At 44.1% G+C, this 21,658-nt stretch overlaps 1 protein-coding gene across 6 annotated transcripts in view; it reads left to right on the top strand.

Annotated features, from left to right (window-relative positions):
- The window catches only part of hecw2b (HECT, C2 and WW domain containing E3 ubiquitin protein ligase 2b), a 293,802-nt gene that overhangs the window by 136,119 nt on the left and 136,025 nt on the right, over window positions 1-21,658 (top strand). For all 6 annotated transcript variants that reach the window (XR_010963450.1, XM_067987771.1, XM_067987768.1 and 3 more), the window contains exon 3: window positions 5,240-5,347. Coding sequence is in view for 5 of the 6 variants with exons in the window: in XM_067987771.1 (XP_067843872.1) it covers window positions 5,240-5,347 (108 nt within the window). In the remaining variant the exon portion in view is untranslated. The remainder of the gene's footprint in view (window positions 1-5,239; window positions 5,348-21,658) is intronic.

The following is a 21,658-nucleotide window of genomic DNA, read 5'->3' as shown; positions in this document are numbered from 1 at the left end:
AAGACAGCGACAATTTCACTCTTTTGGCAGTTTACCCATACTCGGTGATACCACTGATATCAAAGTTGAAATTCAATTGGTCAGCATGGTGAAATATATTGCAGTTGTGCGCTGTGCGTTGCTGGAATTTTATGCTCTGATTTCCTAAATTGCTACTTTTTGTTTGATCTGCATTTCTCGTTTTGGTTTTAGTGCAAGGAAAGGTCACGTTGATTTTGCTGAACAGGATGTGTTGACATGAAATTCATTTTGCTGGTGGGTTCTTTATCAGGGATCAGTTTACATGGCTCAGTGTTTGAGTGCTGAAGATCTAACAACAGTTTTCAGAATGTGAATATCTTCCATTGCCTAGTATCACTCATGGTGACAAAATAAAGTGTGAGTGCTTGTTGTTTGAATAGCTTGGTGCACTTGCAGTCATTAGATATCCACTTTACATCCTCATGGCTGTGAGTTTGACAGATTGAGCTGCAGACATTGAGTTGCTACTGTGCACTCCTCTTAAAAGTTATTCTCTTTTTATATATTTATATCTGAAGCAGACACTGAACAGGAGCCATATTGCAGTACAAATGCAGTCCTGAATTCTGTTTTTGTGCTATCAGCACATAATGCATTGAGTATCTATATATGATCACGAACTCTGGGCTGAATTGAAATGTGTTGCATCTGGATTCGTTTGTAGGTGGCTACTTCTGATATATAGATCAATTGACTGTAGTGATCATTTGGGTAACTGGCCAAGTCGATCACAGTAACAGAATTCACCTGTATTGAATTGGGCCTTGTGCTGCAGTTAAGGCCCACCGGACTCTGGACCACAGAGGACGACGCAGAAAGAAAATGGCTGAGGGTTGCAGCAGCGCTCTTTGAGTTCATCATCTTTGCAATGATGAGCTCAAGTACCTTATGACTGAGGTCAAGACAGACACTAAGGTCTTAAAAGAAGTATGTAATCAAGAACTAAAAATTGCATATTTATTTTAGGAAAGCATAGTGGATGAAAAATTGGATAGGACCTGTTTTTAGGCGGGGGTAGCACAATCCGCTATTACCCTGCACCCGATGGCCCTTGTGCAGGCAGGATGAGTCTTTCACCAGGCCTGAGGACTTACCTGCAATCTGCTTTGTAAATCAGCATTGAACGAGGATTCCATGCAATTTACACTTTTCACCAGCAGGGAGAACTTCAATCTCTTAAAGGCAGGCTGTCTGTTAGAACTCTCTTAAAGGTAGCTGATACCTTTTATTTGCTGAAAATAACAGTCTGCTGTCTGCACAGAGTCTGAACGGAAATCAGACATCACACGTGCAAAACACAGATGCAGCTCCCGTCCTTATGTTTACAAACTGATGAGTTATGTTAAAACATTGAATAAAGGTTGTGCTCTATTAAATCCCACATCCTCCAATCTGCACGCCAGACCTCACCAATCTGCTGATCTGAGTTTGTACCAGGCCTGCGAGAGTGCATGCACCAAGGTTCTCTGCTGATGCACTAGAGACCTTGGTGCAAGAGGTAGACAGAAAGAGGGACATCCTATATCCACAGGGGGCGGGGGGGTTGTCTGCAAGAGGCCCTCCAGAAATATACTCAAGAGGCAGTGGGGGATGAAGTCAATGCCAGGCGCACAGCATCATGAACATAGATGCAGTGCAGGAAGAAGTTCAATGCTTTGACACGAGTGGTTAAGGTGTGTGAGGTCAACTGTCAAATGGCGCTGCCGACCAACTGCACCACTAGCCGCATCCACTGCTCCACACACTACACCCTCATCACCCACATACCAACAAACTCTTTCCATCAGTACTCAACTCTTCCAATCAGATGCTTCCTCTTACCCTTACACATTACCACTGTTGCAAGCTGCCCACCCACAACTCACAGGCCACACATACTGGCAGCTAATCGACCATGACAGGCTCATCACCCAGACACACGTTCCACTTTCTTGCAGGAGAAGGTGGCGCATTACAGGAGGCAGCAAGTGGCCGTGGCATTTAACCCCCCGAGCCTGTTCCGCCATTCAGTGAGATCATGGTGGACCTGTGACCTAACTCCATATCTCGCCTTAGCCCCATATCCCTTAATATCCTTGGTTCACAGAAATCTATCAATCTCAGATTTAGAATTCACTATTGAGCTAGCATCAACTGCTGTTTGCAGAAGAATGGTCCAAACTTCTCCCACCCTTTGCGTGTAGAAGCATTTTTTAACTTCACGCCTGCACATCCTGGCTCTAAATGTTGGGCTATGTCCCCGCGTCCTAGTATTCAAGTATAGGAGACCTCCAAAAACAGTTATAAATGTCTCGGCAGCCAGAAGTAATAATCCAGCCACTAACCTGTAAATCCTGCATGGTCCCTTTAAATAGTGCTGGTGGGGGTTCCTCCAGGCACTCTAAAAACACATTCAGATGGTCGGGGTTAAGACTGTGCGTTGAGTTGAGCATTAAGTGCCAAAATGGTGTCTATCACTTTAAATCAGCGTTGCACACTGAATCTATTTTCTCCTTACTTTACATGCTTTCGGCGTTCGTTATCTGCGCCTGCGCTAACTCCTATACCAAGATGACATCCGGCACGCATCATGCTGGAAACGTGCATGCGCAGCCAAGACGCCATATTGGCACTTCGGGAGGCCGCATAGCACCGAAACAATGGGCGCTACACGGCCCAATTTAGCACCCAGTGAGTTTACAGCTACTGTAGTGGCTAAATTAAATATTATTCCATATATCATAATACAGAAATCCTGACTTAAATGGACAGTGCCATTGCAATAGGATGGTCTCAGAAAGGCTTAGTACTGGAGCAATAAGGAATGGATTGTTTCAAGAAAAAAAATCGCTTAGCAACACTATCATATTGGCTGCCTGTTGCTGTGGAACGTTTCAGTGTGGTTTTCACTTTTTTTATTTTAGAACATGTTAATGTAACATTTGCATTGCCGGATGCATAATGGACCTGCAACTATACCAGTCCCTGCACTTCTGTGCCTGGCAAAGTGGCTTTAACTTTACGGTGGTGACTCTGCCCCTTTAAAAATAATTCATGCACAGTTAAGTGCAACAGGTAGTGCACCTTTTATGAATTTTTTTGCTAGGTTCGTCACTGCGCAGTTAAGAGCTTGTGGTGCTGTTGTATATCATTTTGAAAACGTCAGAAATTGATGACCTTATTTTGCAGCATTGCCGTGGATTGTCATTAGTCTCTCATTCATGGAGAACTTGGAAAAAAAGAGGGTAGAAAATTGGACAAACTTTGAAAAAGAAATGGGGTGAAGATGCGATAAGGCTTTTCGATATTTCAGTCCAACATAGCTCATCTCTCAAAGTTTATAATGATTTGTTTGATAATCTATGAAAAGAAAAATACAAATTTTGCTTAACTCCTTATGCTCAGCTAGCTTGAAATAAACCTAAATGCTGTCAGATTTGCTTGGTGACTTATGAAGGCTGAACTGGTCTGTTGTACAATGAATAATTAATAGCATGCGGACATAGTGCTGCTATGGAACTGGCAACTCGGTGAGTACCATCTTCAGAGATGAATTAGCAATTTCTGGGATTGAGCAACAGATGCCCAATAACTTCTGACAGCAGAAGTACATTTCAACACCTTATTTTTATTTGGAATTCTAAAAAACCCAAGTGTCCATTGTCTCTGTGTAGATTTAAGGCACCGTAATACCACAGAAACAGACTGTCTGTTCAAGTCACAATTATTTTCAGACCCTTCTATGATAATTGTGGGACAATTATTTCTAAATTAAGATTTATTTTAAATGATTTTATCAGTGTAATAGAGGGGTCCATCATTTTGTAAATTATCGCCCCTCCATTTTGATTGGTTGAAGACAAAGGGAAGGTGTTTTGTTTACAGGCCAATAATGCTATTGGATCAGCTGTAAGGAGGTGCAATTTTTACCTAGCAGAGGAGGTTGATCTCCTTTCCTCTGATTTGCAAAATAATTGCTTCCTTCTGGGGAAGGGTCTTGCCTCTGCTCGGAGTTAGAATTTGAAACTTAACTGTTAACATTTTGCAGTTTTTTAATGGCTTTATTTGTATAATGGAAGCTTATATTGTAAAGTCACTGATGAAATCCATACAGTCCCTGAGGCTGATTTCATACTAATAAAAACAATGGCTGTGGGGAAACAACATTAGATTTTTACATATGTGAATAATTTTTGTTTTGGTATGAATTCAGTCTCGGGGACTGTTAAGGATAACAACAGTGCTTTTATAATAAAACAGATATTTTATTTAAGTGGAAGGAAAATCTATAAGAAGTAATATTGTTCAAAGTACTTCTATTATGACAAAAATATAGGGAACAAAAAACTGACTTTTATTTTTTAAAAAAAGTCAAATGTGTCGAGCCTTGTGTGCTGCATTCTCGGCCAATAGCATATTACATAGAATTTTACAGCACTGAAGCAGGCCATTCGGCCCAACAGGTCTATGCCAGTGGTTTACTCTCCACATGGGCCTCCTCCCACCCTACTTCATCTAACCATATCAGCATATCTTTCATTCCTTTCTTCCTCATGTACTTGTGTTCTTCCATTGTTGGACTGCTGATCTGCTACCAGGTTGCCCTAATGTCATGGCTCCAATTGTGATCAATTGAACCACCCTTGGGCACCAGTGACATCCTTGGAATGGCCTAAAGACTAGAAGACCCATCATGGAGATCTGAGGATGGAGAAGTGAGAGGCGGAAGAGGAGAGAAACTTGACGAGATTTAAGAGGGTAGATTTTCCTTTACCCTGCGCCTGGGGAAACAACACTCCACAGGTGCAGGGCAGAGCATAAAAGGGATGTTTTGTTTGGCCATATTGATGTCTTTCTAATTCTACTTCTCTGCATTCAAATGTTACCTTTGTGCATGTTAACAAAACCTTCTTTAGTTTCCTCATTCTTAAAGTGTTTTGAATAGCTATGTTTTCTCATTTGCATGACCATGTGTTGTGGATATTCGCTGCATTACATGTCACCACAAACCAACAGAAGTTGCTTTATCACCTATTTGTTGAACTCTCAGCTGGTTAAAGGCTTAAAAAAGTGTTAAACTTATAAAAGCAGTCCACATCACTCTGAAATCTTCCTCACATCCTGACAGGTATTTTACAAATCACATTTCAGTTTATTTGGAAGCTAGCTGGGCGCTGGATGCATGCAAATCGAGTCTACGATACCGGTTTTTTCTTATGCATTTTTTTCTTTTTTGCAGATGAGATCTCCCCAGGAAATGTTTGGGACTCCAAAAACAGGGGTGTAAACGGAACCCAGAAAGGGCAGATTGTATGGCGGATTGAGCCAGGGCCATATTTTATGGAGGGTAAGGACAAATTATTTTATATCTGGTGACAGTAAAACAAATGGGTGAAAGGCATCAGGCAATGTATCGCGTCACACATTTTCAGTCTTATGCTAAAGGTGAACTTTCATATAGAGGTAAGTGCATCTTATACTTAGCCCAGCACTTAATTTCTCCTTTGAGCAAACAATTTACTTTTCTTTGCATAAGAGGAACACCAATAAACATCATTTTTTTGTTTCGTAATGGCGCTGCTTTCCTGCTAGTTTACTACCAAAAGTGACAAAGTCACAGTTTGTTTGGATTTAGCTGCTATGTCCAATTGACAGGAGAGAAGGCTTCGTCTAATGCTTTTAACCTCCACATATAAAGTGGTGAAGGTGGCCATATAATAGCAAACCTTTTACACTCTCAAGCAGGCTTTGCTTCATAGTTAGATTCAGGTTTGAATGATTCCTTTATTGTGAAACTAATGTTACTTGATCACTTGATACAGGTTGTCCCAAAACTCAGTTCAAATTCTTTACTATATATGCATGCTTTGTGCTTTATTTCTTTCTAAATATTTTCTGTGACTTTCCCAGCACTGCAGTTTTAATGTAGATAGAAAGAGGTGTGTGAATGTGTGTTTTTATATATAAAATACACGTGTATTTATACAGTAAAATCTGTAAAATAGGGACACCTAAGGGACTTCCATCAGGTGTCCTTTATTTGCAAGTGTCCCTATTTTCAAAATGGTCATTGTATGTGCAGTAAATTATTTGGGATGGTCATTGAGTGTCCCTTTTTTGGAGGTGTCCTCGAGCTCATCCAAAACTCTGCTGCCCGTATCATAACTCGCACCAACTCCCGTTCTCCCATCACCTCTGTGTTCACTGGTCTACATTGGCTCCCAGTCCAGGAATGCCTTAATTTTAAAATTCTCATCCTTGTTTTCAAATCCCTCCATGGCCTTGCCCCTCCCTATCTCTGTAACCTCCTCCATCCCTTCAACCCTTCAAGATCTCTGCACTCTCCCAATTCTTGCCTCTTGCGCATCCCCGATTTTAAATCGTTCCACCATTGGTGGCCGTGCCTTCAGCTGCCTAGGCCCTAAGTTCTGGAATTCCCTCCCTAAACCTCTCCGTGTCTCTACCTCTCCTCCTTTAAAACGCTCCTTAAAACCTACCTCTTTGACCAAGCTTTTGGTCACCTGTCCATATACCTCCTTATGTGGCTCGGTGTCAAATTTTGTTTGATATTCCCTCCTGTGAAGCGCCTTGGGATGTCTTACTATGTTAAAGGTGCTTTATAAATGCAAGTTGTTGTTTCCCTTTGTATAGGTTTCACTGTATATATTATATATAACGACGCACACATTCACACAGGGACATTCACAGAAAACATTTAAAAAGAAATGAAGCACAGTGAGAGCATACATTCTAAATAGGGTTGCCAACCTTCCAGAATTGTCCTGGAGTTTCCAGAAATTGAAGATTAATCTCCAGGACACTGCTGGCAGCAACCCAGGAGAAAAATCATATGGGCATTCAAAAAAAAATTCTTTCTACTCTTTTGTTTGTTATAAAAATGTTAGAGTTGGGAAAGAAAAGGCTATTAGACTGACAGTCAAGAATCATCCAATTGGGTAATGAAGAGGTTGTTCGCTTTCTAATTGGTATGAGAAGACGCTGTGCTGTGAGGATGGACGTGTTGGCCGACCAATGGGTGGAGTGTGGGGGCGGGACAGTTGGAGGGAGGAGCTCATGTGATTAAACCTCCAGGAAAACATTAAGCCAGAGTTGACAACCCTAATTGTCAAGCTCTGGCGGCATTGTTTAGGCGCACACTGTTTCCTGACTTGCCAATTTCTGCACTTTATGTCCCAGTTGAATTTTCAGGATTAAATTACACTGAGATTTTAAAGAATTTTGACCTCCTTTGCACCACTTTTCCTGGTAGATTTTTACATTGGAAACTGGTTTCCTCATATTGTAGTATAAAGCTACCAAGTTGTTTCAGGGCATTGATTAATTTAAGTTAATTATATGTAGGTGTTAGTGTTCAGGACTTTGGTGTTGAACCAAAGTGTATTCATTCATATTTTTTTAAGAAGGCACTGAGGCAAAATGTGGTTGAAATGCTCACGAGCTCGACTTTGAAGTTGTTTCCTCAAAGATTGTAAACAATAAAAAAGAGTTAGCCTGCCTCAGTAATCGATAAATACCTCACATCCATTATGTTGTGGGGTCCCTGGTCCCAGATTCTTGGGAGTGGTTGTCCAGCATAGGCCCTCCCCTTGGGATGTGAGCTTAAAACAATTGGTCAGAGAAGCACACAGCTAGCCAGGTGTTTAAATAGAAAGGTATGGGGGTAAATTTCTGCCCAGCTCATAAGGGTAGAATCCAGAAGGGTAGTTAAAAGTTATTTTATGTCCAGCACGATGATCCACTATTATGGCAAAGCATAGTGTGTGCATTATTTTGTATTATTACGCAAAAATGAATTATGGTGACTGAATTAAGTGAGTCCGATCATAACTGTTGCTCTGTATGTTCACTTGCTGTGAAATAAAGCAGCTTAATAATTTGTATCTGGCTTTGTCTTACCATGTGTTTTAATGCGATAATGACCAGATAATCTCTTTTTCAATGCTGTCGGTTGAGGGATAAATATTGGCCGGAACACCAGGGAGAGCTCCCCGGTGCAGCGCTCCCTCAGTACTGCACTGCACTGAAGTGTCAGCCTGGAATATGTGCTGTAGTCTCTGGGGTGGGACTTGAACCCACGACCTTCAGACTCAGAGGCAAGAATGCTACCAGCTGAGCCAAGGTTAACACCTTGGCATAAAACGTATTTGTAGTCATTTTTGAAGCGCCATGTGATTGCCCATGAAATAGCTATGTCATCAAAACCATTTTTTAAGGGAGATTTTTGAAGAATTACATACTAAAACCTGCAGAAATAGTGGGGTGGAAATTCAAACATGCATCAGAAGCCGTGGCCCGAGGCTCATCTGAAATGAGCCCCCCCACCCACCCAGCCCCAGACCTCATTTTAATAATAGAGATGAGCTGCGGTGCCCATTGCACCTCGAGAGGCAGCTCGCCTGATGTTGGGCATCAAATTTGGGCCTGCTGCATCGCCGTTAAGTTTTGGGAGGTGGGTGGTGGAAAATGCCGGTGGGCCGAGCGTGGGCCGGCAGCAGCCCTCAGTAATGCTGTGGAGCTCAGAGATGCACTCGTTCTCTACCATTTCTTAAGTGGCCTCCAGTCGAATTAAGGACCGCTGGTTGAACCGCAGTAGAACTGAAAAAAAAATAGGCGGAGCTTGCACGGCGCACGGTCCACCTAGTTTTTCACGCATTTTGCAGACGGATCCTGAAACAGTTGCAGGACCCTTCTTTGCACCTGTAAGTTAATTCAATACCAATTCCACGCGGCCACCAGGGACGCCTAAAAACAATGAAGACCAATATGGCAGCGGGCATGCCACCGATGCAGATTAGGTGCAGGACCTCGCACCTGGAAATTGGTATACTTTGTGCATGTTTTACACCCCAAAAATGGGAGAAATGCATACCAATATCTGTCTCAGTATGTCCAAGTAACTTGTGTTAAAGGTGGCCCACGCCAAGTGCCAGGATGTCAAATCAGGCCCATCATATAAAATGAGTTTGACACCCCTGCCATAAACAAATCGCATAGTCTTTATTTCGTAAGAGCAAAAGATATGTCACTTGCCAGGCATGAACTGCAGTAAAACTTTAAGTAATTTCCAATGTCTACTTCAAAGCCATGTGATAAAATTGTCTTAAATTGCACCCAGATAATAAATACAGTTTAATGCCATTGATATTATACTACGAAGACCGTTATGGCTAAATCAATCATGCCTTTAAGCCTTTGAAACCCTCGAAAGCAGTGCAGGACTGTATTGTCACTGTTCTGATGTGCTGTGTGTAATGTGAATGGAGCTTGAAAGAACAGGCAAAAAGGAATTCTCAAACGCAGTGCTAACAGAATGAAATTGCTCTCAAAAGTCCCAAGGATAGGTGTTTCTAGACTCTTGTGTCCGGTTACTATTTTTATGTCCTGTGGTCTTTGTGGAGTATTTTTCAGTGATGTGAGGGGATCTCTTCCCTGAGTCACTTCAGTGTTTCTGCTACTCTTGTTGCAGTAGATGGACTTATGGAGGAGTTTCTTCAACAAAGAAACGTTTTAAAAAAGAAATTAGAACCAGGGAGGTGTTCATTTCTGGTACTTCCTGGTAACTTTAAGACAGGTTTTATTATGGATCACTGAGCAACTGTGACATCCTCACCTCAAGCTGCAGAGAAAATGAAACCTCCTTTTGTGCAATGTTACCTGGATTTTCCAGTTCCACTGTGTATTATTTAAAAATGCAAATTTTGAAATCTGTAAAGAACACATGGGGCACGATTTTAAAAGCGAAATTGAGGGTGAGTTGGGGGCAGGGGAGGGGGGGGCAGGCAAAGAAAATCAGGATTTTTTTTTGAAGTGGGCAGGAATCCCGGCTCCAACCCGCTGAAGAACGCGCATGACCTAGAGTCATCTGCACGTGCGCGCCGTTCCCGAACCCAGAAGTCCTGCCGACAATTAAAGCCGGCGGGACAATATTTAAAGCTTTAAATCAAGTACTTGAAATGTCCATAAATCCAATTCAGAATGAAGGCAAGCGATTTTGACGCTGCCTCAAGGTGTTTGCCATGCTGTGTGAAACATGCCCTGGGAAAGTAATCTGGTTTCAGCCGGCAGCCATTTGGACATTTAAATCCCTGTTTGACAGATGGGGATAAAAGGTCAGTTATTGCAGCAGGGCACTCAGTTCTCTCAGAGAAATCTTTGGCTGGGAGATCTTTGTGTTTAGACTTAAAGTTCTTGGTTTCCACTCAGAATTGTTCTGTTTACACATATTTACCAACTTTTGGGACCCCCTCAAACTGACACTATCAGGATGGGGGGGTGCAATGGCTGCATTCACGAGTATATCCGAGGACAAGCAACATCACCATCCTCGCCTGGCACGGTGTGCACTTCTGCCACTTGCAGCTCCACCACACAGTGCTGCGCCAAAGGTACCTGCACAAGAGCAGAGAGGGCAACAACAGAGGGAGCGACATCGCAGGAGGCTCTCCCCTCGTCACAGGGACTACAGACCGAGGCTGAGTTTCCTGGACCTCTCTGAGGAGCAGTGTCTAGGAAGACTGAGAATGAGTCGCCAGATGGTTGCAGACATCTGCAGCCTCCTTCATGCCGAGCTGCTCCCGGCTGGGCCTGGTGGCATCTCGTTACCCATCACTGACCACTTCCCTCAACTTCTTCGCCTCTGGATCATTCCAGGGTGCCACCGGTGACATCGCTGGGGTCTCTTAGTCGTCTGCTCACAAGTGCATGAGACAGATCACCGACTGTTTGTTTCGCAGGGTGTTGCAATACGTCAGCTTCCCCATGGACAACCTTAGCCAGACAGAGAGGGCAATGGGTTTCCACCCTGTGGCTGGCTTCCCACAGCTACAGGGTGCAATCGTTTGCACACATATAGCAATCCAAGCACCTCCACACGAGCCAGCACTGTTCATCAACAGAAAGGGAAATTATTTAATCAATGCTCAGCTCATTTGCGACTGAGAAAGATTTCTTGTGTGTGCGAGATTCCCTGGCAGCTGCCATGATTCATTCATTCTGAGGGAATCCCATTATCTCGGCCCTCTTCCAGGCACCAAACAGCCTTAAGGGCTGGCTCCTCGGGGACAAGAGATACCCCCTGCACATGTGGCTCATGACACCTCTGAGGAACCCCATCAGCGAGCAATAGCGTCGATGCAACAACAGCCACATCACCACCGGGTCTGTCACTGACCACGCAATAGGACTGCTGAAGTTGTGATTTCAGTGCATGGATCGGTCTGGGGGAGCGCTTCAATATACACCATCGAGAGTGGGTCTAATTATAGTGATGTGATATGTCCTGCACAACATGGCACAACAGAGAAGGGTACCGGTTGATGAGACCCCATCCCCTCATCCACCATCCATATCTGCAATCAACACTGAGGAGGAGGAGGAGGAGGAGGAGGAGGAGGAGGAGGAGGAGGAAGAACCCATGGGCAGAGCAGCGGCTCACCTGGTGGCTTGTGAGGCCAGGGACTCACTTTTATATTTGAATATGATCTCCTTATGAGAACCAAAGTGAGACTAGTCCAGTCCTCATACCACCTGGAAAGAGCAGCGCCAACACCATCCCCCCCCCACCGCACAAAATAGTAATGTAACTACACATACACCCACCATAAACTCACCTGGGTGGCTTCAAGTGTCGCCGTTCATGATGAAGCTCATGAAAGGGCGCCATCATAAAAGGCATTCAAGAATGGGCAAGACGTGGCAGTGGTGGTGAGAATGAAACACTTAATGTGACTTTAACAAAAACCAAATATAAATGAAAAACATGACAGTCTGTCAGACACCCTTGTCCATACCCTTTCTGATCACAAAACCTTCGCCTTTCTCTTCCTACCTTTTCTATGTGGTGCATCCTCTGTGGCTGCAGCAGAGGTCGTGGCAGGTTGCTCAAGTTCATGCCCTGACTGCTTAGATGCTTTCGGCCTATGCCGTCTGGGTTTTGGAGACCGTGGGGGGCCCTCCAAAGACTGCTCCGCCTGCACCTGTGCAAGGGCAGACTCGGCCACCTGGAGAGGAGGCAGCATTGGGGGTACTGGTTGAGAGGGGGGCAATGGGTGAGACGTGGGAGCGCTTTGAGAAGCGTCCCCACTTCCATGTCCCCTTTCGCCATCATCCCTCTCCTGGGCCAGGCCCACATCACTCTGACCACCTTGCTGGACCACAGCTTGGAGGACATGTGCGATGCCTTGTTAGCCCAGTTGTAAAGTTTCTGGCCGTCTGTTTAAGATGGCAGAATGTTGTTCACCCTGAGTCCGAACGGCTGTTGCCAGGGCCTGAGTGGATTCATTTGTGAGCCGTGCTTGAAGCTCAATGGAGGCGAGCCTTCCCTCCATTGCAGACATCTCAGAGATTCTCTCATGTACCTGTGCCAGCATTCCACTCATGCAGGAGTTGGACTCCTCCATCCTCTGCGCGATTGTGGAGAGTGCGCGTGGCACCTGTTCCAGTACCTCGCAAATGTGCTGCTGCACCTCGATCATTCTCCTTTTAAAGGATGGCCCCTGGGGTTCAGCATCTGCGTCCAGCTGAGCAGAGCCTGGAGAGGAGTGCGCCCACCGACGCGGACTCTCCACAGCTGCCCCTGCCACCAGTGTCTGCTCGTGCTCACTTGTGTTTGGTGACTCACCAGGTCCCAACCCAACTAACTGACTACTAGGACCCACCGAGGTGTGAGTATCTGTGCTGATGGATGGCTCACTAAGATGTGATGGTGCGCTCTCAGAGGCCGGGAGTTCCTCTGAGGAATCGCCCTCTCCCGTCACTGGGGTCGTTGAAAGGCCTGTAGAAGAACAAAAGGCAATATTAAGCATCATCACAGATGTGTCATGTTGCGATGAGCATACTGAGGTGTTCAACATGCCAAGCATTCTTAAGATCAAATCATGTGTGTTGTGAATATTAAAGTTGTGTCACCAGATGTTTGTGGGGTGCCAGTCTCAGTGTCCCCGATGGACAGGCACTCGAGGGTGCAGTGATCTCCAGGGCCGCCTCATCCGCCTCTGTGAGGACCACTGTTTATTGTGGCCCCCCTCTCCAGTCCTTGGTGTCTCGCGTTCATTTTGTGCTCTCCTCTAGAGGGAGAGAAAGTACAGACGTGTGAGTGAGTGAGGGTGAAGTGGTCAGCCGATGAATGCATTGCTTTGGGCGAGACTGACCATGAAAGAGATGCATCAGAGGGTGAGTATCAGACAGAGACATCACATTGGAAGAGGATTGGGGTGAGTGGTAGTGGTGGGGTGACTAATGGGGAGGTGAGGAAGTGCAGGTAAGCTGAGGATGAGCCTTAAGTGGGTTTGAGGAGTGATGTGATGGAGTAGTGTTGGCAGTGCAGAATGAGTTTGGGGGCGCAGGTGGTGGGGGGGTGATGTGCGACACGGAATGCAGGAGAATCAGTAAGTGTACTCACTTTTGCTGACCTAGTTAGGCCATTGAAACGCTTCCTGCACTGGACCCAAGTGCGGGAGATGTTGCTCCTGCTGGTGACCACCTCTGCCACCTCAAGCCACGCCTTTTTGGTGGCAGAGGCAGGGCACGTCCTCCTGTTGGCCGGGTAAAATATTTCCCTCCTCCTCCTCACCCCGGCCAGCAACACCTGAAGTGAGGCAGCACTGAATCGTGGAACAACATAAGAACATAAGAAATTGGAGCAGGAGTAGGCCAATCGGCCCCTCGAGCCTGCTCCGCCATTCAATAAGATCATGGCTGATCTGATCCCAACCACAAATCTAAAGAACACAAGAAGTCGGAGCAGGACCCGGCCACATAGCCCCTGGGCCCTCTCCGCCACCCACAGGGCATTGACCGATCCGAACTCAGCTTCATGTCCAATTTCCTGCCCGCTCCCCATAACCCCTAATTCCCTTTACTTCTCGGAAACTGTCTATTTCTGTTTTAAATTTATCTAATGATGTAGCTTCCACAGCTTCCTGGGGCAGCAAATTCCACAGACCTACCACCCTCTGAGTGAAGAAGTTTCTCCTCATCTCAGTTTTGAAAGAGCAGCCCCTTATTCTAAGATTATGCCCCCTAGTTCTAGTTTCACCCATCTTTGGGAACATCCTTACTGCATCCACCCGATCAAGACCCTTCACAATCTTATATGTTTCAATAAGATCGCCTCTCATTCTTCTGAACTCCAATGAGTAGAGTCCCAATCTACTCAACCTCTCCTCATATGTCCGCCCCCTCATCCCCGGGATTAACCGAGTGAACCTTCTTTGTACTGCCTCGAGAGCAAGTATGTCTTTTCTTAAGTATGGAGACCAAAACTGTATGCAGTATTCCAGGTGCGGTCTCACCAATACCTTATATAACTGCAGCAATACCTCCTTGTTTTTATATTCTATCCCCCGAGCAATAAAAGCCAACATTCCGTTGGCTTTCTTGATCACCTGCTGCACCTGCATACCAACTTTTTGATTTTCTTGCACTAGGACCCCCAGATCCCTTTGTACTGCAGTACTTTCCAGTCTCTCGCCATTAAGAAAATAACTTGCTCTCTGATTTTTCCTGCCAAAGTGCATAACCTCACATTTTCCAATATTATATTGCATCTGCCAAATCTCCGCCCACTCACCCAGCCTGTCTATATCCCCTTGCAGGTTTTTTATGTCCTCCTCACTCTCTACTTTCCCTCCCATCTTTGTATCATCTGCAAATTTTGATATGTTGCACTCGGTCCCCTCCTCCAAATCGTTAATATAGATTGTAAAGAGTTGGGGACCCAGCACCGACCCCTGTGGAACACCACTGGTTACTGGTTGCCAGTCCGAAAATGAACCATTTATCCCAACTCTCTGCTTCCTGTTCGATAACCAATCCTCCACCCATGCCAGAATATTACCCCCAATCCCAACACTGGACAAACAGGGGACTCTCGGGGGGGGAGGAGCTAAATACGATTAAAATCACTCAGGAGATGGTACTCAGTAAAATAATGGGACTCAAGGCGGATAAATCCCCTGGACCTGATGGCTTCCATCCTAGGGTCTTGAGGGAAGTGGCAGTAGGGATTGTGGATGCTTTGGTGATAGTTTTCCAAAATTCCCTGGACTCAGGAGAGGTCCCGGCAGATTGGAAAACTGCTAATGTAACACCGTTATTTAAAAAGGGTAGTAGGCAGAAGGCTGGAAATTATAGACCAGTTAGCTTAACATCTGTGGTGGGTAAAATTTTGGAGTCTATTATTAAGGAGACAGTAACGGAACATTTAGATAAGCATAATTTAATAGGACAAAGTCAGCATGGCTTTATGAAGGGGAAGTCATGTCTGACAAATTTGCTTGAGTTCTTCGAGGATATAACGTATAGGGTGGATAAAGGGGAACCAGTGGACATAGTGTATTTAGACTTCCAGAAGGCATTCGACAAGGTGCCACATAAAAGATTATTACTTAAGATAAAAAATCACGGGATTGGGGGTAATATTCTGGCATGGGTGGAGGATTGGTTATCGAACAGGAAGCAGAGAGTTGGGATAAATGGTTCATTTTCGGACTGGCAACCAGTAACCAGTGGTGTTCCACAGGGGTCGGTGCTGGGTCCCCAACTCTTTACAATCTATATTAACGATTTGGAGGAGGGGACCGAGTGCAACATATCAAAATTTGCAGATGATACAAAGATGGGAGGGAAAGTAGAGAGTGAGGAGGACATAAAAAACCTGCAAGGGGATATAGACAGGCTGGGTGAGTGGGCGGAGATTTGGCAGATGCAATATAATATTGGAAAATGTGAGGTTATGCACTTTGGCAGGAAAAATCAGAGAGCAAGTTATTTTCTTAATGGCGAGAGACTGGAAAGTACTGCAGTACAAAGGGATCTGGGGGTCCTAGTGCAAGAAAATCAAAAAGTTGGTATGCAGGTGCAGCAGGTGATCAAGAAAGCCAACGGAATGTTGGCTTTTATTGCTAGGGGGATAGAATATAAAAACAAGGAGGTATTGCTGCAGTTATATAAGGTATTGGTGAGACCGCACCTGGAATACTGCATACAGTTTTGGTCTCCATACTTAAGAAAAGACATACTTGCTCTCGAGGCAGTACAAAGAAGGTTCACTCGGTTAATCCCGGGGATGAGGGGGCGGACATATGAGGAGAGGTTGAGTAGATTGGGACTCTACTCATTGGAGTTCAGAAGAATGAGAGGCGATCTTATTGAAACATATAAGATTGTGAAGGGTCTTGATCGGGTGGATGCAGTAAGGATGTTCCCAAAGATGGGTGAAACTAGAACTAGGGGGCATAATCTTAGAATAAGGGGCTGCTCTTTCAAAACTGAGATGAGGAGAAACTTCTTCACTCAGAGGGTGGTCGGTCTGTGGAATTTGCTGCCCCAGGAAGCTGTGGAAGCTACATCATTAGATAAATTTAAAACAGAAATAGACAGTTTCCTAGAAGTAAAGGGAATTAGGGGTTATGGGGAGCGGGCAGGAAATTGGACATGAAGCTGAGTTCGGATCGGTCAATGCCCTGTGGGTGGCGGAGAGGGCCCAGGGGCTATATGGCCGGGTCCTGCTCCGACTTCTTGTGTTCTTTAGATTTGTGGTTGGGATCAGATCAGCCATGATCTTATTGAATGGCGGAGCAGGCTCGAGGGGCCGATTGGCCGACTCCTGCTCCAATTTCTTATGTTCTTATGTTCTTATATTTTAACATGAGTTGCATCATCATAGGGCAGTGTTTGTTAAATACAGAATAAAAGTTTACTCAACACCTTTCATAAAAGACATCAGCCCATCAAAAAAGCCAAAAGTGGGTGTAATTTTACTGGTTGTTGGCAGTAAAGTGCTCTTTTATCATTTTTGTTTACTACTTAAAAACTAAACTGAGCAGCACTGTTTCTCTAAAAGCCAAACCTCAGTTGTATAACATAAACACACAAAATTTTGGCTAACCAATGGAAAATGTCTACTTGGGCAAGGGTGTTCAAGAGAAGACAAACAAGAGCAGAGGGGGAAGAAAAAGAGAGTGAGGGGGGAGAGAGAGAGTATGTCTGCTTGCAGGGTAAGAGAGAAAGTGTGAGGCAAAAGAAAGAGAATTCAAGAGAGCTTGAGTGCACAAGGAACAAGCACAAGGGGAGAGAGAAACAGAGCATGTGGGGAGGGGTAAAGAGAGAGAAAGAAAAGGGCAAGGAAGGAAGAATTCTATTAACTTTCATAACATTAACTCTTTCCCAAGTGGGATGAGATGTCACTTCTGATAGCATCATATTGAGCTACGGTACAGAAGAATTTTGATGGTATCAGCAATGAATGACATTATTTGGACAGGCTGTATTATAGCCAAGCATCCCTCAATACTGTGGAGATGCAATGCAATTTGGGAAAGAGCCTACAACTTATTTACAAATGATGGGATAGGGCATAGAGTAACATATTGGTGTCATGTTTACTCTGTTTTACTGTCACAGTAAACCTCAATCAGAGAGTTGGACAAAAGCCAGGCCCCTACCCAACATTTTGTTATTTGGGAAAACCTAAAATTACATTCAGTAAATTGAAAAACAAAATCATCCCATTGGGAGAGGACAGAACTCTTTTCCACTTGCTTGGGTTTTCATTGGACTGTATTAAGCACATTGTTCTGCAATTTCAAAGCTATTTTCACCATTACCCATCAGGACAATGCACTGCACCCTTATCACTAAGACTCAAAACATGATATTCTGTATTTTACCTAATATATTTGGGACAAAGCTGAAAACTGCTTTTGCCCCATTTCACCATGAGAGTAGGATGTAGGCAGCTTCAGTCCCTCATGCTGAGCTCAGCCATGCTTCTATGGGAAGGCACGGAATAAGTGCCACGTGATCCCCTCAGAGTTATCAGCAGGCTGTCTAGCAACTGGCTCAACGTAGTACATCAGAAGCTAACGAGTACGTTCATACAGCCTTTAAGTTTCAAGAAATACATGACCCAGGAACACAGATCAAGGAGAAAAATTACCTTAAAATACCTAGCATGACTGTCTCCATTTTAGTATTTATATCTTTTAGTAACACATCTGCAACGGCAGGTTAAGGGTGCACAGGTGCAATCGAAAGTTGTTATTATGTTGTTCAAGTATCAGTTCCTTGTTCTCCAGCACCTGGAGGAAAATTAATAATTTTGCACATGGATTCCAAAAGGGTCGATTTATACTTGCAACCATAAGTCATGAGAGCGCAGGAAATAAAATCCAACTAGGTTGACAAGGTTTCTATATCAGGTCTCCTAATCTGAGTTCATATTCCATTTTATACTTTTTAAAACAGAACATTCACTTTAGTGGGTAAAAAGTTAACAAATATGAAACACTTGGCTCCAAAGGACCATGTTGTAGTAAGGAAAGCATAAAGTTATACAACACAAGCTTCATACTTTGCTCAAACATATTACATCTTCAACTTGCTAAAGACCCACATTATATAATTATACAAGATACCATGGGCTTGATTTTAAAAGGGCATTGGGATGGTATCCGGGGAGCGGTGAACTTGCGTGAGGGTAACCCGAATAATAAAAACTTACACTTCCCCACATGATCGCAACTTAATTGGTGGCCATTAATCTTGTTTCCGGGTTTGCCGTCCGCAAGTTGCGTAACGGGCGGACTGCGCACCCACTGCCGTCAGCTGGAGCGTCCAGATTTAAAAGGCCAAAATGGATTTTGCTGGAGCAAGGAGATACAATTGAGCAGCACAGGGGCAAGCCTGTTGTGAAAATGTCATAGAGCATAGATTGAAATTGATGTGTGGCTACACTGTTGTTTTTCCTTCTCGGAGAACTTTCAAAAGACTGTATAGAAAGTAAGGCCATGATACTATGAGATGTCCACCATTTTGGATTTGTGTTACCTTAGGAAGCTGCAGCAGCACCTTCCCACAATCCACTAGTGTGACCTGCTTGCCTGATGGCACATGGCACAAAAACAGATGTGACAGGTTCACTCCTGCATCTGTCACTGTGGCTGACCCTGAATGACCGTGGAGACCAAGTTATCCTAAAATACATAATTGTTTTTTTTGTTGAAAAAAATACTTTTTTTTTGAAGATACCTTTTTGGAAGCATGAGAGCTTTTCTTTGTACTTTACACTTGAAATTTAAACTGAGTTAAGTAATTTTAGAGGAGTTTTTGTACTTGAATTTATTATATTTATATGAATTTGATTTGAAGTAAAATGGCAAGGTGAGTTATGTTAATCAATTCTGTCAGGGTTTCCTGGTATTTCTGATGCATGTCATGATTACAATTGATTTTAAATGTTAATAGAATTTTAAAACTTTGTTTAGTCCACTTATGTACTTGTAATCATGGTGGTATGTCAGAAATCCGAACTGTAACAATGTTAGTTTTTAAAATAATTTTGTGGTAAAGCCACTTACAGTAAAATGAGGAGCATTATTGTAATATTGAAATAAAATCTATAAATATTAAAATAAACATTGACTGTACTTTAATATTTGCCTATGATTTTAAACATATGTAAAAGTTAAGGTCTGTTCTATTAACATTTAAATACATAAATTAGAGACACTCCATTAGCGTCATGATATGAAATACATATCAAACTTCCAACCAGAAATTAGTTTGAGTATTTTGGACTTTAGTTGCCTAGATAGTGTGGTTTTGTTCAGGACATAGGAATATGAACTATTGGCTAACTTTTGTTATCAAAAGTATGTATAATTTCAGAGGATGCAAAATGGAGAACCATGGAACTACCTGAATTGGCTAAAACCTGTCATCACTCATTGGTCAAGAGGGTTCTTCTGGCAAGTGCCAATGACTAATGAGCCCGGTGCTCTCCAACCAACCAATGAGAGTATCCTTGGGATTTGGAGTGAGCATCATACTGGTTTGGTGTCTGACCTAACAACAGTATGGACTTGTCTGCTTGGAGATTGGAAAAGCCAGTGGAGTGTGCGGCACACATCGAAGGATGTAATGAACCAGTTTGATGGGAGGGAATGGACTCCACACTGCATTTCATAGTGAGTGGTAGTGCAGCAGGCATGGACGTTGTGCTGAATTCCTAGAAACTGCACTGGATGGATGTGGGAAGGGGGGAATCAGCAGTGATGTTGAGGACCAGTACCAGGAACCACTGACACGCTTTGAAGGTGCTGGAGAATAGGATTCTGCCAGTGAGCCCAAAACTATGGAGGAGGAATCTTTTTCATTACTTGTATGGAAGTGCCTAGCTTCTGTCTAGTGCATCTAAAGTGATCTAACTTCTTTAACACATTAGGTATGCACTTTGGGGTGACCTGATTAATATTTTGGTGCAATTAATTTATAAGCATGTGGAATATTTCAGAATGCCTACCAGAAATGCACTTAAACAAAATAGTGAGTGGAACCCTGCGTCTCACTATTGTGTGGCATTGCACATAGAATTTGATGTACTGTGGAGCCCCTCGACTCTGCCAAGTAACAGTTATCTGTTCACCAAATGTTAAGCAGCACTACATCTAAATATCTGTTGTTTATGATATTATGCCAGTTTTAAAATATAATACAATATCGCTACTACTGTAAAAATGGGGTCCCCTCAGAGCCTATGAGTCCAGTGCAACACAATTTGGTTCATCTGTCCTTTGAGCCATCAGAAGACAGTGATCGTAGACCTGTGCATGCTAACAGGGACTTGAAGTGTGCATTACTGTAAGATCTCCAGGGCTGTGTGAGGCCAAACACCACATATTGCAGGACACAAAGAATCAGGTTTCTGAGTAGTGCTATCACCTGCTCAGTTTTGTACCAGTCAGTCTGGTTTTTCAGGCCAGAAAATTTCTAAAATGTAAACTGGACACTTAAGTTTGATTTTGAAAATAGAGGTCTTTTTATCCAAACTTCATCAAATTGCCGACTGCCGTGTGGCAAACTTCCACACACGGGCCGATTTTGATGTGACCCCTATCATCGGGCCTGAGGCAGATAAAGTGAGCCCACTGCCCATCTGATGAAAGCAGTCAGAGGCCCAAACCATTTTGATTGGGCCTCATTATCATATTTGTGCGAACTGGCCATGCATTCAGAGCAGCTCGCTGATTGGGGCAGGCAGGTAATGTAGGAGCTGCTCGTGAACCAAGCTGGTCAAGTTCAGTTAAAGAGGGAGGGGTGGCTGGGGAAGAGGTGATCCTTGGGGAGGACCATGCCGGGTCAGGCATCGGATGGGTCAGTGCACCCACAAAAATGGCTTTAAAAAAACTAACCTGTCCTGTTTTTGCGGTGGGTTTTAAGGACCACTGCTTAGGTCGCTCCATGACCAGTACTACTGGCTGGAGCGTGCTCTTCACGTATTGGTAGTTGAAAATTGCATCGAGGTCCAATTGACATCACCTGACCTTAACACTCATTGTATAATGAGGCTCCCGCCTGATACCGGTAAGAGCCTTGGCCCCATGTCCGAGCGCCCCAATCAAATTGGCAGCAGGCAGCGTGACGACAAGAAGGGGGCAGTAGGTTTTGCACTCCGATTTTGAGTGCACTGCCACGCTGTTCCTGCCTGAAAACCGGGATGGAATTGGAGACTGCAGAATTCTGGGATGAAGTGGAGGGTATGGGCCAAGCATTTACAATCGGCTGTTATCATTTGGGGAGGGGGTCTGACTGGACAACTGCCTTACTGAAACAGGTCGAGACTTTATTTGCTAAACAC

The sequence above is a fragment of the Heptranchias perlo genome, chromosome 7 (assembly GCF_035084215.1).
Source record: "Heptranchias perlo isolate sHepPer1 chromosome 7, sHepPer1.hap1, whole genome shotgun sequence".
Lineage (NCBI taxonomy): Eukaryota > Metazoa > Chordata > Chondrichthyes > Hexanchiformes > Hexanchidae > Heptranchias > Heptranchias perlo.
Note: the sequence above shows the minus strand (reverse complement) of the source record. Positions and strands in the feature narration are given on the sequence as shown.